General features: G+C 42.2%; 1 protein-coding gene across 13 annotated transcripts in view; it reads left to right on the top strand.

Annotated features, from left to right (window-relative positions):
• The window catches only part of TPM1 (tropomyosin 1), a 30,655-nt gene extending 18,404 nt beyond the window's left edge, over positions 1–12,251 (top strand). For 7 of the 13 annotated variants that reach the window (XM_069980670.1, XM_069980707.1, XM_069980690.1 and 4 more), the window contains one exon: positions 11,080–12,251. In XM_069980670.1, the coding sequence (XP_069836771.1) occupies positions 11,080–11,162 (83 nt within the window). In that variant the 3' untranslated portion in view covers positions 11,163–12,251. Of the gene's footprint in view, positions 1–6,000; positions 6,253–11,079 lie in introns of those variants that run through there. The other 6 variants (XM_069980715.1, XM_069980680.1, XM_069980664.1 and 3 more) reach the window with 1 other exon arrangement.
• The last annotated feature ends 4,117 nt before the right edge of the window (positions 12,252–16,368 follow it).

The raw sequence follows: 16,368 nt of genomic DNA, 5'->3' as shown, positions 1-16,368 counted from the left end.
CAGAGTCGCTTTAAAGTAAAAGGACATTGGTTGTAATACCACACACAGCCTGAGGACCTGTGTGCTGCTGTTTTTAGAGCAAGGCAATTAATAATTTCTAACCCTGAATAACTCATCGAGACAACATTCCTGATCGCTCAGGGACCTGCTCCCGCAAACCCTGTCAAATAGCTGGTTTTTCTGGGGGACACTAAACCTATATTGCAAGGGAAATTATGTGGTGGCTGTTCAGAAGAATAGCCATCCATGTAATACAAGAACTGGAGTCTAACAACACAGGAACTGCTGGAACAGGTTAGCATTCTGTTCTGGCTCATATGGGGAAGGGGGGGCTGAGCAGGGGAACCTCCTCCTCCTCTTTTTAGTTTAATTCACTCTTCTGCTAAAACCTCTTATGTTAAAACCAACCTATTTCTCCTTAAATACAAAAGGCTTGCCAAAAAATGTTATTTATTGAGTAATGGGAATTTATACCCATTTAGGCCCTTTTCACACATCTAAGTTTTTACTGATCAGGAAGGCATCAGGAAACGATCAGTATTTCCTGAGACTAATCGGTATTTAAAGTTAGGAAACAATCAGGAGTAGTTTTAGGATTTCCTGATAAATGGTATTGTAGTGTCCGTAATTCCAGGTGCTTTCTGGATGCGCATCAGGAATACTTACGGATGTTCCCATAAACTTCTATGGGGGCATCCGTGACAGAATTCTGTATGAAAATAAGACAGGTTCTAATATTTCCTGACCTATTTTCCGGAACTGACACCCTTCAGGAAAAATCCTGAAGGGTGTCTGTGCCTGATAGAACCCTATGGGTCAGGAAATCTAACTGGATTTGCCGATAAATCAAATGTTCTTGATGCGTAAAGGTTGCCTTGGCTTATATTTATGTCTTAAGATATTTCCATTTAGTAGAACTTGATCATGCAGCAAGATATTTTGAACATTTTATTTATTCTTAAAGAACCTGATACACACTTGTATGTCATATGGGTATTGGTAGCTCCAATTGCCTAAGGGCCACTTTGTATTTTTTGTGTTTTTCTGTTATGTTGTATAGACTTAAAGGGGTGCTATGGGCAAAAACAAAAAATATAGTGCAGGCAGGAGTGGGGAGAACATAATATTGTATATTTACCAGTCCCTCTGCCACTGCAGCGCTGAGTCAACAGGCTCCTGGACTCCCACTGGCTATCATTTTCTCCATAGCTCTCTGCTAAGGCACGGGGAAAAGTACCCACTCAGCCACTCAGTGACTGCAGCGTTGTCCCGTCCCAGTCACTGACTGGCCCAGTGGGGCATTAATCAGCTATGTCATGACATTACGGGGGGGACCGGTAGGTATACATTATGTATTATGTTCCCCATCCCCTACTCGCAAAAGTTCCCCCCCCCCAAGAGTACCAATTTAACAGTGCTTTGGTTTGCATACTATAGGAATAATATCTGTCAAAAGATTGGGTGGAGCCATTGTATGCAGCTTGTATGCTTTCTATTCCAGACAGGAAAACTAATGACTCTAATTTACATTTGCTTATTTACTCCAGTGCCATCGAAATCCCTTCTTACAATACCTATAGCAGTTAATGGTTTGGGGACTGAATTCTGTGCATTCACTATAACATTTCAGCTATACCTTTCCCATGTGGCAGAAGGAAAAGTGATTTTAAGGCTTCCTAACAAGATGGTGAGGCCTTTGTTAGCCTCACCTCTTGTATCTGCCTATTTCTGAGACAGGCAGGTACAAAGAATTTAAATTCTGGTGGCATTTTCTAAAAGCCTGTACAGTGGACAGATAGTGCTTAGGTAGGTTTGTTATTGATGATACATACCTAGAAATTATCATCTGTATAGGTAAATTCTGCACATAGCAATGTTTCTGCGTGCCCAGCTCACCAGAGAGCCATTACTAGGCAAAGGTGATTCTCCCCACCTATCTCCACTCATCGTATAAATCACCATCAGATGTTCTGACTCATTTTTGTCAAACCACTGATTTATTTTATTACATTCTTCAGTAGAACGGGATGGACTGAAATTAGTATTATAATATTACATAATACATGGCCATCATCGGTAGCACAGAAGATAAAGGCCTGGGGGGTTACTGATGTAGAGCAATATTGTATGCAGCTACTTATAGGCACTGCAGTGCTCTTTTGGGACCACTTCCTCGACTGACCCAATAGGACAGCATCTTCTCCTCATTACTAGAGCATCACTTTGGAAAGCTACAGACAAGAAGATTCCACCTATTGGGACATTTCATGAAGACCTTTTCACAAGGAATTTGTATAGATTTTCCCAAACAGTATAACAAGTAACAATATCAAATGACGAATTCCAACATGTAAAAAGGGGGGGGGGGGAGTTAGTCAAGAGACTCCCATTACATAGAATACAGCTTAATTGTGCTTGAATTTGATGGCCTGCAATGATCCATCTCAAGTATAGTTAACTGCACCTAGCACTTAAAGTAGGACACATGGGTTTCACTGCATAGATTTAGGGCTAGTTCACGCAGAGTAAAACTGGCGAAATACTGCCAGCCTCCGTGTCATACTGGCAGTCAATCAGAGGCTTGCGTGTCTCCTCTCTCTGCATGCAGAAGAATTGACATGTTGAGCCTTCCGCGTGGAGAGAGTAGGCGCACAAGCGTCTTATAGACTGCCAGTATGACATGGAGGCTGGCAGAATTCAGCCAGTTTTACTCTGTGTGAACTGGTCCTTTTTAAATAACAAGCCTTTATTTGGTAACATACATACCATCGAAAGTGTATAGGGCTTTGCCAACTTGTGCCCTGACAGCAGATGTGGAAGGGGAGAAGCATTGGACATGTTGGATTTTTAACATGTCTGATTCACACAGAAAATAAACTGCTGACAGTGGTCTGGCAGTAGCTTATGTCTCTCCTCGGTGTAAACCATGCACACTTGCCACTGGGCATGCATGTGTATGGGAAATTGGAGAAACATCTCTCAGACGAGGACTATTGTAATCGTATGGGCACTTTTTTTTTTTAGTTTTATAACTTGTGCATATTGCAAGCCAGTGTTCAGCTTCATGCAAGCCAGTGGCTTGGACTTGTCCATAGGCTGTGACTTTACCAACAGACTATTTAATTCTCCTTACACTGAGCCTGCATCAACATAGTACTAAAAAAAACCAACCTGCAGGTTCTTCCTTTTCTCTAGGCCCTTTTTTTGCCAATATGGCCTAAATGTAGGCATACTCTTCCCACCACTGAAGTATGCTGAATATCTCAAACACATTTGGTGTTTGCTGAACAAATTAGTCAGTTCAGCTGAGCAAAGTCTATATGAATGTCCTCCCTGGGGTATGTTTACACATGGCATATATGCTGCAGATTGCAAGCAAGAAAATCTGCAGTGTTCCTCTGCATAAAATTTACACCCAATGCTGTAGATTTGATGCGGAAAATGTCAATATTTTTGCCCTAATTACAGATAAAATATATATTCAAAATACCCCTTTAACACTCTGTAGGTTTTATGCAAAGTAAAATCTGCAGAGTACATGCTATGTGTGATGATTGCTTAATTCTATGTTTCAACTACATATAAACAATGGCCGTTATTTGGCAGTCAAAACAACGGCCGTTCTTTTAAATGAAATATTGCAAGACTATGGACAACAGCCCATTCTTTGCATTTTCTTCAATGCAAATCCTTGCATCATGGAAACATTGGCCGTTCTTTTCAGAACGGCTCTTCTTTTCTTGCCTACAGACCTGTTAAAGCAAGTAAACACTCAAACATTGTAGCCTGACATTAACTTATCACATCCATGTACAGATGTGGTTAATATTCTAGTACATGTTAGATGTAGACATTCTTTAGATTTAGGATTGAGCTGTGCACATATAATGGGCATCTGCACAAATCAATCTTATAAAATCCAGTCTGAAACTTTAGTACAGATGTCACATCAGCAGTTCTCCTGCCCAATAAGTGAATGCAGGGAACTACACAACAGGCTCATAGTGGTTGGATGGGCATCTTACTCAACTAGTGCTAGGACCCTTTAATTCTCTGGGTAAGTGGGGTCTCATCTTTTGCTAGGACCCTTTAATTCTCTGGGTAAGTGGGGTCTCATCTTTTGCTAAGTGTATGTTCACACTGAGCAAATCTCAGTGTGTCATTGCCTGTCTTTGGGAGAGGGTGCACGCTCCTCCGCTGCCACGGCTATCCGCTCAAAGACGTGACGTTGTGTCTTTGAGCGGAGAGGGGGTGAAGCGGACACTCCTCTCCATTCACTCACTGCAGGACACTGAGCACAGCGGGTTTCCGCGGCTGAGAGCTCCGCCACGGAATTCCACCGTTTTTGCTCAATATGAACATACCTTAGCAGTTAAAAATTTTCTGTACACTTGAGCCAACTATATGCTTACAGCTAGGACATGTTGAAAGGTTTTTTTTTTTTTTTTTAAGTGACAGGAACTGTATGATGCTTCTTTTAAAGCATTCATTTAGAAAAACTTGTCATGTCATGATGTGTCAAAACTTTTGACCAGTTGGGGTCTGCTGTGACCCCCACCAATTAGACATGTGAAACTTGCTCCAGCAAATTACTCCCTGCTTGACCTAACATCTGTCCAGCAGCTCCATGAGTGTTATAATGGAGCCGCTGGACAGCCAAAGGTAATGCTGTGTGCTTCTTGTTGCTCATTCTCCAGACTAGTTGAGGTCTTGGCAGTAGGAACCCGACCAATGAAGACACTTAACAAGTGGATGACCCCCCCCCCCCCCCCCCTTCCCCATACACAAGTTTCAGCATACTAGGGTTACACTTGCATGTTCCATCAAAAATACCAAATAAAATAGCACAGCAAGCTGTTCGGTTTTGTCTGGTAAAGTGCCGGACACAATGCTGGAAACCTAGGAAACCCTATTAGTCATTGGTGCCATTTTTGTCCTGTGTGTAAGTCCTAATGTGCACAGGGAGCTGAGGATGAAGTCTCTTACCTTCATCCTCAACACAGTTTCCATGAAGCCTATAGTTTAATACCGCTTCTAGTAAGACTGTTTAGAGCACTGGGGGGCGGGGATACTACCCACCAAAGCATCGGGGACAGATTGGTGCTCTGGGTGCAGTAGCCCTGCCCTTTTTTGGGGGGGGGGGCACACTCCTAGCTTTGTCTAAGCAAGGACCTAGGACTCGCACATCATGTAGTAACTCTGTGTATTAAGCACAGTACAGATTAGTAGGCATTTATGATTGTGGCTTTATTTTAGACTTAAAGGTAAACTAACAGCACAGATATGTTTATATCGTTACTGCCAGTTTCCAATTAGCTATCACACAAGCAGGGCATAGTTACCTTCAGTACTGCTCTGTTTTGTTTCATACTGACAGTGTCAGAGGCGGGTTTGTTACGGCCTGTGCCCGTCATGCTCTCCGGCTGCTGCTGTCTCCAGGCAGTCTCCTCCAGAATGATTGACAGTGGATTACAACGTGAGACAGTTGTCAATCGTTTAGGAGGAGATGCGGGCGGCCGGAAGACGTAGTGGAGAGCGGGGGCTGAGGGGGGGCATCTGGTGGATGCAGACAGACCTGCCTCTGTGACACGGTTACCCGAAATATAGAGGGAAGTGCCAGATCCCAGCAGTGCTAAAGGTAACTGTGATGCTCCTGTGATGGGCAGCTAGGATATATGCATATCTGTGCTGTCAGGTTTTTCTTTAGACTTGCTAACTTGGCTATATTCTCCAATGAATTAGCTGGTGTAAGAAACACAAATTTTCTTGCTTCCCTGTCCTTTAATTGGGATCTTCCTACACTAGGTTCACATAGCTGCTTTTAGCAAAAGCCATCTCTAAGGGAAATATTTAATAGTGAAATATTTCTGTCACCTCTTTCTCAATTTCTGGCTAAAAATGCATGATGGCTGCTGTGTGTGAACAAGTCCTAACTGATCGTGTTTCTATAGATTTCTTTCTTCAGTCTTGTTTGTTTTTCTTGTTTCCCTCTCTGTACAGATAATGTGCTCTGCTTCATGTGGCCATCTCTATCCTACCTGGGCTGGATACACCTTTCTATGCTGTCCTATTATTCTAGTCTCGTCTTTGAACTCCTAAATCCATCTTTCTGTAGTAATCCTCAAGTCACTCTTCTGCTGTACAGACACTGTAAAATAAAAGACCCACTGTGTATTTTCTCTCTTCTTTCCTGCATTATTTATTGAATGCCTTAAATGAACCTTTAATAAAACTGCAAATCTCTACTTTTGACACTTTGTAGGACATCTGTGTTTTATACATGACCATATACTAAGATGTCATTGCTCTATGATCTTACAGAACGGGTAAAAATAGAAATTCATACGTGAGTTCATGGCACCCAGACATTTTAAAGGAGAAGTCCGGCCAAAATTAATTTTTGATATGTTGTTACTTATGAAAAGTTATACAAATTTCTAATGTACATTAATTATGGGAAATGCACATATAGGGCTATTTCCCTTAATTTAGTAGATCAGGAAGTGTTAGAAATATCTCTGAAGAAGTGACGTCACGACCCAGGGTGTAATTCCTATGGAGTGTCCAGCAGGGGGCGCTCTCTATATAGAAGTCTATGGGACTTTATTGTTTCTATGGGTTTCTATGTAATGTAATGTAATGTAATGTAGTGTACAGTGCTTTATTGAATGAATACATCTATGGAATACTTTGGGGAGCAAGTGTCCTTGCTCCCCAAAGTATTGCATAAATGTATTCATTCAATACATTCAATACACAGTAAGCCCGCCGATCCGCCGAATTTCCGCCGCATTCCCGCCGATCCGCCACACGCTGATCCGCCGCATTCCCGCCGATCCGGACCATATACATTGAACTACAGCTCCCATCATCTGCTTCTAGTATGAACAGGTGATGGGAGCTGTAGCTGGGTAATGGATATGACATGCCGCCGGGCGCAGGGGGGAGCTGCTCAGTACACAGGAGCGCTCCCCCCTCCTCCTCCTCCTTCCGAGATAACTTCCGCCTATACCAATGCTGAGTCCCTGCCTGGCCGCCGCTCTCCGCTCTCCCCCCCATACATACCGGCTCCCGATGCATCCTGGTGTCCGCGCTGATGCCGGGAGCCGGTATATGAGAGCGGAGAGCGGCGGCCAGGCAGGGACTCAGCATTGGTATAGGCGGAAGTTATCCCGGAAGGAGAAGGAGGGGGGAGCGCTCCTGTGTACTGAGCGGCTCCCCCCTGCGCCCGGCGGCATGTCATATCCATTACCCAGCTACAGCTCCCATCACCTGTTCATACTATAAGCAGATGATGGGAGCTGTAGTTCAATGTATATGGTCCGGATCGGCGGGAATGCGGCGGATCAGCGTGTGGCGGATCGGCGGGAATGCGGCGGAAATTCGGCGGAAATGCGGCGGATCGGCGGGCTTACTGTGTATTGAATGTATTGAATGAATACATTTATGCAATACTTTGGGGAGCAAGGACACTTGCTCCCCAAAGTATTCCATAGATGTATTCATTCAATAAAGCACTGTACATTACATTACATTACATTACATAGAAACCCATAGAAACAATAAAGTCCCATAGACTTCTATATAGAGAGCGCCCCCTGCTGGACACTCCATAGGAATTACACCCTGGGTCGTGACGTCACTTCTTCAGAGATATTTCTAACACTTCCTGATCTACTAAATTAAGGGAAATAGCTCTATATGTGCATTTCCCATAATTAATGTACATTAGAAATTTGTATAACTTTTCATAAGTAACAACATATCAAAAATTAATTTTGGCCGGACTTCTCCTTTAAAATGTAGTGACGCCCCTTGTGGCCATGCTTTATGGATATGTTTATCTGGACTACAGGACATCTAGACCTAGGTTTCCATCTTCTCTATTGCGTTGTAGCAGTGATATTTGCATTTGACCAATATATCGCTCTATTGCAGTGTGTAGTTACATCTGCAGTCTCCTAGCACATTCTGCATAACACAGGCTTTAATAGGAGATCTTACAGGACAGCCACTGAGGCCTTCAGAGGCCAATGTGATGGGGTCACAATGAAAGACCTAATCATACTGGCTCTAGATGCCATGGTTACTATTCACCCTGACATTTTGGGGGTTAAATGAACAGCATTGCAACATAGTAGCTGGCACCTGCCTGTTATGAGAGGACTTTGCTTCTCGGCCTACCCCATACATCCGGGGCACGTGTCTACTGTAATAATAAAGGGATGTTGCCAGGGGATTAAAAGTATGATGTGATAACCTGCAGGCTCCTTATCCAGCCCCCTTCCTTGTCTTTATTAAGTTGTCTTGTGTATATCATTGTGAGCATAGATCTGTGTTCTAGGAGGTTTTTTTTTTCTCTCTTGGCTGGATGGTGATCTAACAGTGAGTCAGTAGTGTCTCTGTACAGGAACCAGATGTTACCTCTTTGAGGGTTTCTTATCGGCTTACACAGCTTCACCCAGCTGTTTTTAACCCCCCTTTCCTTTCATAGAAATATTTTTAGAGTTCAGTAACTTACAGTCCATAGGAGGTTTTCTGGTTATGTACATGCATAATTAGTGTATAAATGGAAAGTTTTTGTTCCTCGTAGTTGTAGAGTTATTATTTTGCCGTTGGTGCATGAGGAAATCGGACTGACCTATAGAGTAATATCATGTCATTTTGTCATGTTTTACCATATAGTGCATTACTTAGACACAGGAACCCCCCAAACGTTACCATATTGCATTCTTTTTTACGATTTCACCAATTTATATCTTCATAAATATATTTGGAATTCCATCATACATGTTATGGTAAAATGAATGACGCCATTACAAAGTACAACTATTCCTGTAAAAAACAAGCCATTACATGGCTTGTAGATAGAAAACTGAGAGTGCTAGAGCTCTTAGAAGAGGCGGAGGGAAAAACGAAAACACTAAGATCAAAATTGCGCGGTCCACTGGGTCATTTTGGGCCTGGTCCTCAAAGGGTTAAAGTCAACACTTATAGAATTAGAATAACACAAAATGGACCCTGTGATGACTTTTGAAGATATGTCACGTTTTACTGCGTGGTGAGTCTTGTAAACTTGTAACGTTACTGGCCAGATAAGGTATTGTATCAACTTTTGCTATTGTTTGATTTAACAATGTGTAACCAAAAACGTGTGCATATCTGCTATAACATTAATGGTATGGTTTGAAAATAACTTTTATGCATGTCTTGTTTTTAAGATATTGGGATGAAATTCATTTAAGCATATGGATCATATATTAAAGGCAAAACCAGATTTATAAAAGTGTGTACTATAGAAACAGGTGCATTCTGTATGGGTAGTTTACACCAGTTTCTATTTTACGCACTTTAATAAATCTATATTTATATGACATGGCTTTACATGTCGAAAAGAGAGATGGTCTATTCTAGGGATAGGCCATAAGTAAATCTCTAATGTAAGATTATGAAAATGTTTGTTTTCGTGAATTTCACCTTATGTTTACAGCATATGTTTCCCTTTCTGTTAAAATGTATGTGTAGACTGTAAGCTATGATCCCTGCATAAAGAGTTGAGTAGCGCTGCCAAAATTTTTATTTACTTGTACTGATCCAGAGTACTGTATTATATCCACTGTAATCCTAGTTCTGTTTCCCACTGGAAATGGTTGACAACTAGTTGTCCCCATTCACTGTTTGGTGGTGGACATGCATAATTGCAGCTCCGCTCCAGTTCAAGTGAACGGCAGCTAAACTGCAGTAAGCGGTGTAGTGTGTAGTGTAGGTGGCGAACAGCAGGGGTGCCAGGTGTCGGCAAGTCTATCCTGTATTCAACTATAATGCAGAAAATGGATATATAAACAGTAAAACTATGTGCAAAGGTAAACATATGCTGAACTCCAAAAATGATTTTGTTTTTTTTCTAACCTAGAACCCATATAACATGACTTATCTTTGCAGGTTGCATTGTTTTTGTGTTTGAGTAACTGTGCTCTTGTCAATTATGTATCCCAATTTATTGCATGGATATATAATAGGCAGTATGGCTTGGTGTAATCAGGGGTGATTCTAGCCTCTCTGCTGCTCGAGGCGAACTATAGAATGCTTCCCCCCCCCCCCCCCCGGTCAATCCGCCCACATTATAATCCACTAGTCCCCCCCCCCCCCCCCCCCCCACACTGCTGTCCCCAATGAACATATTGTTTGGTCCCTTGCTGCACAGAGGATGTCAGGAGAGGAGGGGGCTGATCTTATAGGAGAGGTCCCAGCAGCACAGAGGATGTCAGGAGAGGAGGGTGCTAATACTATAGGAGAAGTCCCAGCAGCACAGAGGATGGCAGGAGAGGAGGGTGCTGATCTTTTAGGAGAGGTCACAGCAGCACAGAGGATGTCAGGAGAGGAGGGTGCTGATCTTTTAGGAGATGGTCCCCCTCTTCCCCCCCCCCCCCCCCCCCCCTGCACAGCAGATAAAACAAAAACAGCACATAACTCACCTACCCTCCGTTCCCCCGTCGAGCCTCTCTCGTCTGGTCCCAGCTGATGTGTGGCTGCCGGAGGTGTCCTGTCCTGTCCCCGGCAGCGCGCGCATCAGAGAGCTCCCCGTGCGCCTAGTAACAGCACGGCGCGGCTGATTCATTGCGGCGCTTATGAATACAGTCTCCCGCGCTCCCAGCATCTCATTACAGATGCTGTCCGGGCGCGGGGGGGCTCCAGTACATGGTACAATCAGTGGCAGATTATAATGTGGGCGGCCACCCGAACCGCCCATATTATAATCTGCCACTGAATGCTGCCTCCATGAAGATAGCTGGTGGTGCCGCCTGAGGCAGACGACTCAGGTCGCCTCATCATTGCGGCGCCACTGGGTGTAATCTTATATGCACTGTTACTATGTAAATGAGGCTTATGTGCCTTTGCAATCCTGGGACCCTGCAAATATACCAGTTTACATTGTATACACATCCATGCATATGAATTGGGCTGTTTTGTTAATAACACTTGTAATCTGCATTTGTATTCTTGTTTTGTGTCCTAACACAAGTTTTCAGGACTATTGGATACATAGCCCTCATAAATTTTACTTTGTTTTTACCACAGAAAAAGTGGCGCATGCAAAAGAAGAGAACTTAAATATGCATCAGATGTTGGACCAAACACTTCTGGAGCTGAACAACCTGTAAAACTGCTGTCGTTTACCTGTGACATCTGTTTTCTGAAGACACTGCTTGATAAGACGTCCCTATTATTGCAGTTTTTGAAACAAAAACCGCAGGGCTGGGATTGGAACGGATATATTTTCATTTCCCCCAAACTACCCCTCCTCCCCCTTCCTTATAAATGGCTAAAGATTACGTCTTTACGTCAACAGATTAAACTGGGAAGGGATGGATTAGAATGCAGTTAGCCATCGTGCCAAGTATGGGTGGCCTTTTATTGGCCCAAATTTTTCCAAAGTGTCTTTTTGTTTGTTTTTTTTAACGGTTTGTTTTGGTATCTGCCTACTATTTTTTTTTTTGTTTGTTTTATGAATACAGTTAGTCATATTTTTTTCTACTTTCAAGATTCTTACCTATGCAAAATCTGGTCCAAATTAACGTACTTCTATAAAGTACAGTCATTCTAGGATAATGAAACCAAATCCATCACTGGGTACTGGCCAGTGTTTACACTAAAGAATAAAAATATGTGGTAAAATAAAAGTTTTTGGCCAGTTCCTAAGCATCAGTTTCTCTGTAACTGTTTTATGTGAACATGTAAGGTACATTGGTATTTTTAAGGCAAGATGACAAAGCCAAAGCTAAGATATACTTGTATATGAATCCATCCCCAAATAAGCAGTATGAAGCATTCCCAATATTTCCTATAGAATGGTTATTTGAATTGACATACTGTCTGTTCTCATGTACAATGATTTGTTTATAGACGTTAGATTATTTAAGTTGTATCTAATTTAAAATCTGAAATTTCAGAAGCTGGTCAGTGTAGACTTATTGTCTTCCATTCTAAACACCATGAGAATAATCTTGCATCATATCTGTTCATTCTTTTATGGTCTAACTGCATTCCTCCTCCCCTGTATGTTTTTTAGCTGAATGCAGATGTTCTAACTATTCCACAATAATGTCAAATTGGGAGAGATTACCTATCAATGCGGACATAATCTTTGCAATGCCTCACTTCTATTTTTTTTTATTTTTACACAAGTTTTAGATTTAAACCAAAAGTGTAAAACCTTGTAATATGAAATAAAAAGCACACTTGAAATTTTCTATATTTTTGTGTGTTCATAAGCTTTGCTGTCTGCTTGGACTTCAAAATCTGTGTTAATGTAGCCTAAAGGAAGAAGGTTTGAATTGATGAAGTGAATCTGTGACCCCCACCGACTACAGAGCTGGCTGTGCTTCTGGATAGATTTTAAGCAGAGTGATGACAGGGAATATTAATATTTCCCAATTTGAGAAACCAACTTATCTTCTCTTTGAATAGGGCATACCTGGGGTATAACATTGTAGAATGCACTATATACTGCCATTCTGTTGTGGTTTTTTTTTTTACCCTTCACTTTTCTGATATGCTGACATTCAGAACACTTAAAGCGTAACTGTCTTTTTTTTTTATTGCAGAAATCAGTAGTATAAGCGATTTTAAGAAACTCTGTAATAGGTTTCATCAGCCAAAAAAGCCTCCTTCTGTACTCAAGAAGCAATCTCCCAGCCTCCCCCCCCCCCCCCCCCCGACTTCTTATCTGTACATTATCAGGCAAACACGTCTTCATTACAGAGAAGCCAGTGAAGACTGGTTCTGCTCTCTCCATTGTAAGCCTATGAAGGGGGGAGGGGCTGAGGGAGCAGGAAGAGGTGACATGAAGGTCAGCTGTTTGTAGACTCTCTGGGCACCTAAAACGCAGGATTCAGGTTTCAGAAAGGTCAGTGCTTATCTATGAACTTACTGAGAGAAGATTGCAGGGTGTTGTGCTGTGCAGGACTGCTCCGTGCTCAGTCACTCCTAACAGCCCCTCCCCTCTCCATAGCCACATAATGGAGACAGAAATCCTGCTTCATTTGATGTGAGGGGGAGGCTGGGAGATTGCTTTTTCAGTCCAGAAGAAAACTCTTATAGTACATAAAACCTATTACAGAGTTTCTTAAAATCGCTTGTACTGTTGATATTTAATGTTTTCAGAAAAATGACCCTGAAATGACAGTTACGCTTTAATTGCAATATTGGTTGGGGGGTGGAATTTATCAAGACCATGTACTCGTACGCCAGTGTTAAATTTAGGCCCTGACCCCTCTAACTAAATTTGGCAGGCTGTGCGCTTCCAGCAGGTGTAGATTGGAATCATGATTTACGCCTGATAAATCAGGATAAATGAGGTGCCTGAGGAGGCTAAAATTTAAAAGGCTTTATTCCAATATCTGTGTTACAGGTAGAGAATACAGCGTGCTGTGTGGCGTTACAGGTAGAGAATACAGCGTGCTGTGTGGTGTTACAGGTAGAGAATACAGCGGGCTGTGTGGTGTTACAGGTAGAGAATACAGTGTGGTGTTACAGGTAGAGAATGCAGTGTGCTGTGTGGGGTGTTACAGGTAGAGAATGCAGCGTGTTGTGTGGTGTTACTGGTAGAGAATACAGTGGGGTGTTACAGGTAGAGAATACAGCGTGCTGTGTGGTGTTACAGGTAGAACATGCAGTGTGGTGTTACTGGTAGAGAATACAGCATGCTGTGTGGTGTTTACAGGTAGAGAATACAGCGTGCTGTGTGGTTTTACAGGTAGAGAATACAGTGTGGTGTTACAGGTAGAGAATACAGCGTGCTGTGTGGTTTTACAGGTAGAGAATACAGCGTGCTGTGTGGTGTTACAGGTGGAGAATACAGTGTAGTGTTACTGCTAGAGAATACAGTGTGGTGTTACAGGTAGAGAATACAGCGTGCTGTGTGGTGTTGTTACAGGTAGAGAATTATTTTTTGAATAAAACACTTCTCAATTGTCTGATAGACAGCATCCATTACTAAGTCAGGGCTTAGTGTTAGCAGGTATCTTGGTAAATACTTGTGATCAAAGTATTTTAGGAGTGATACCTTTATTGGCCAACAAAAAATTGTTAGAGCTGTGAGCTTTCGGGATTCACAAGATCCCTTCATCAGACAAGTTCACAAATGAATGACTTACAGAAACAGCACAACATTATAGGGATGTTACAAGCAAGAAAAGAGAGACATCTGTGAATAAGGGGGTGGGGGATGAGAGGGTAAATACATCACATAGATAAGCCAGGGCAATAAAAAGGACTTGTTGTAAATTAAAGCTTATTTGGAAGTCCAAGATTCTTGGTCAGTTCAGTCCTATCTGTGGAGTGTGTCCATGTAGTGGGTCATAAATCCAGGTGCCAGGTTTAGTCCATGTAGTGGGTCATAAATCCAGGTGCCAGGTTTAATCCATGTGTTAATGACAGACTGGCACCTTCCCCTGCAACAACAGAAAATGCAGCACATGTCCCCACATACTACAAACACACACAATCCGCATCCCCAACACACAGCTGGACTACACAATCACCAATGCTTTTTCATGTACATCCTTCAATGTGGTCTACATGATAAAGTGTACATGATGCCCAACAGGGATTTACATTGGGGAAACAAAACAGACTACAAACTAGAATGACCTTACATAGACATACAATAAAAAGAAGTCTCAACACCCCTGTAGGCCAACATTTCTCAGGACTGGACCATAGAATAACATTTAAAGGTTATGGTCCTCAAGAGTGACAGAGAGGAAAGTGTGGGAATTCAAATTTATAAAAACATTCCAGTCATTAACACATGGATTAAACCTGGCACCTGGATTTATGACCCACTACAAGGACTAAACCTGGCACCTGGATTTATGACCCACTACATGGACTAAACCTGGCACCTGGATTTATGACCCACTACACGGACACACTCCACAGATAAGACTGAACTGACCAAGACTCTTAGACTTCCAAATAAGCTTTAATTTACAAGTCCTTTTTATTGCCCTGGCTTATCTATGTGATGTATTTACCCTCTCATCCCCCCCCCCTTATTCACAGATGTCTCACCCTTCTTGCTTGTAACATCCCTAAAATTTTGTGCTGTTTCTGCAAGTTATTCATTTGTGAACTTGTCTGATGAAGGGATCTTGTGAAGCCGGAAAGCTCACAGCTCTAACAATTTTTTGTTGGCCAATAAAGGTATCACTCCTAAAATACTTTGATCACAAGTATTTACCACAATATGGATTTTTCTGGCTAACACGGAACATACTGTACATTTTTTTTATTATTGTTACCAGGTATAAAATGGCTAACACTAACATCCCCCATTATTACCCCAGTAACCACTGCACCAGGGGTACTGAGAAGAGCCAGTAGTCCTGGAGCATCATAATTGGCACTTCTGGATTGGGTGGTGGCAGGCTGGTATTATTAGTCTGGGGAGGTCCAAAATAAATGGCCCTTTCTCACCCTGGTCCTACTGGGCTGCTACAGTTTTTTTTTGTTTTGTTTTTTTTCCTAACCTGGCTGATAATCAAAATCGGGGGAACATACATGTTAATTTAAAACACAACAAAGCACAAGTAGAGTTCCCACTATTTCCAGAACCAGCCAGGGCAAAAAAAAAAAAAAAAAAAATACAGCAGCAGCCTAGTAGTACCAGGGTGGGACGCTCTGGGAATACTGGTATTTGGCTCTTCCCAGTACCTCTGGTGTGGTGGGTACTGGAGGATTAATAAGGGGGGGGGGCAGGTGTTAGTCATTTTATATCAGCTAAAAGTAAGCACCGACTTAGTAATGGATGTTGTCTATCAGCCAGCTTCAACTACTCAGCCTGTAAATTAATGAAACACAAAACTCAATTGAAAAAAAAAGTTTTATTAAAAAAAAAACAAAAAAACACACACCCTCATTGACAATTTTATTTAAAAAAAAAAAATCCCACAATGCTGGTTCACAGAATCTCACACAATCCTCTGGATACTGATATCTGAAAAACAAAACAAAAGCCAGTAGCAGAACACCCGGAAAACTTTGTATGCTGTGTGTGTCTGGAGGCCGCTCCAGCAAGGAGGGGATCACTTAACCCCTTACTTTCTGGAGTGGGTACATTCAGGTCAGAGTGTTCGGGTAAAAACGCAGAGCTGAGAAAAATATATAATTCACAAAGTCAAAAACACCTGATAAAACGCAATGAGGAAAAAACGCCATGTGCCATATTGTTTTTTTTTGGCCTGAAAAACATCAAATAAAAAGCATGTGTGAGGGCACCCTAAAGCTATTATTTGATAGTGGATCCTAGTGCGCTGAGGGTGCTGGGCCCTTTTATGATGCCTGTTGCCCAGAAGGCAGGAAAAT

This window comes from Dendropsophus ebraccatus, chromosome 1, assembly GCF_027789765.1.
Source record: "Dendropsophus ebraccatus isolate aDenEbr1 chromosome 1, aDenEbr1.pat, whole genome shotgun sequence".
Lineage (NCBI taxonomy): Eukaryota > Metazoa > Chordata > Amphibia > Anura > Hylidae > Dendropsophus > Dendropsophus ebraccatus.
This window is presented reverse-complemented; position numbering and strand designations above follow the sequence as displayed.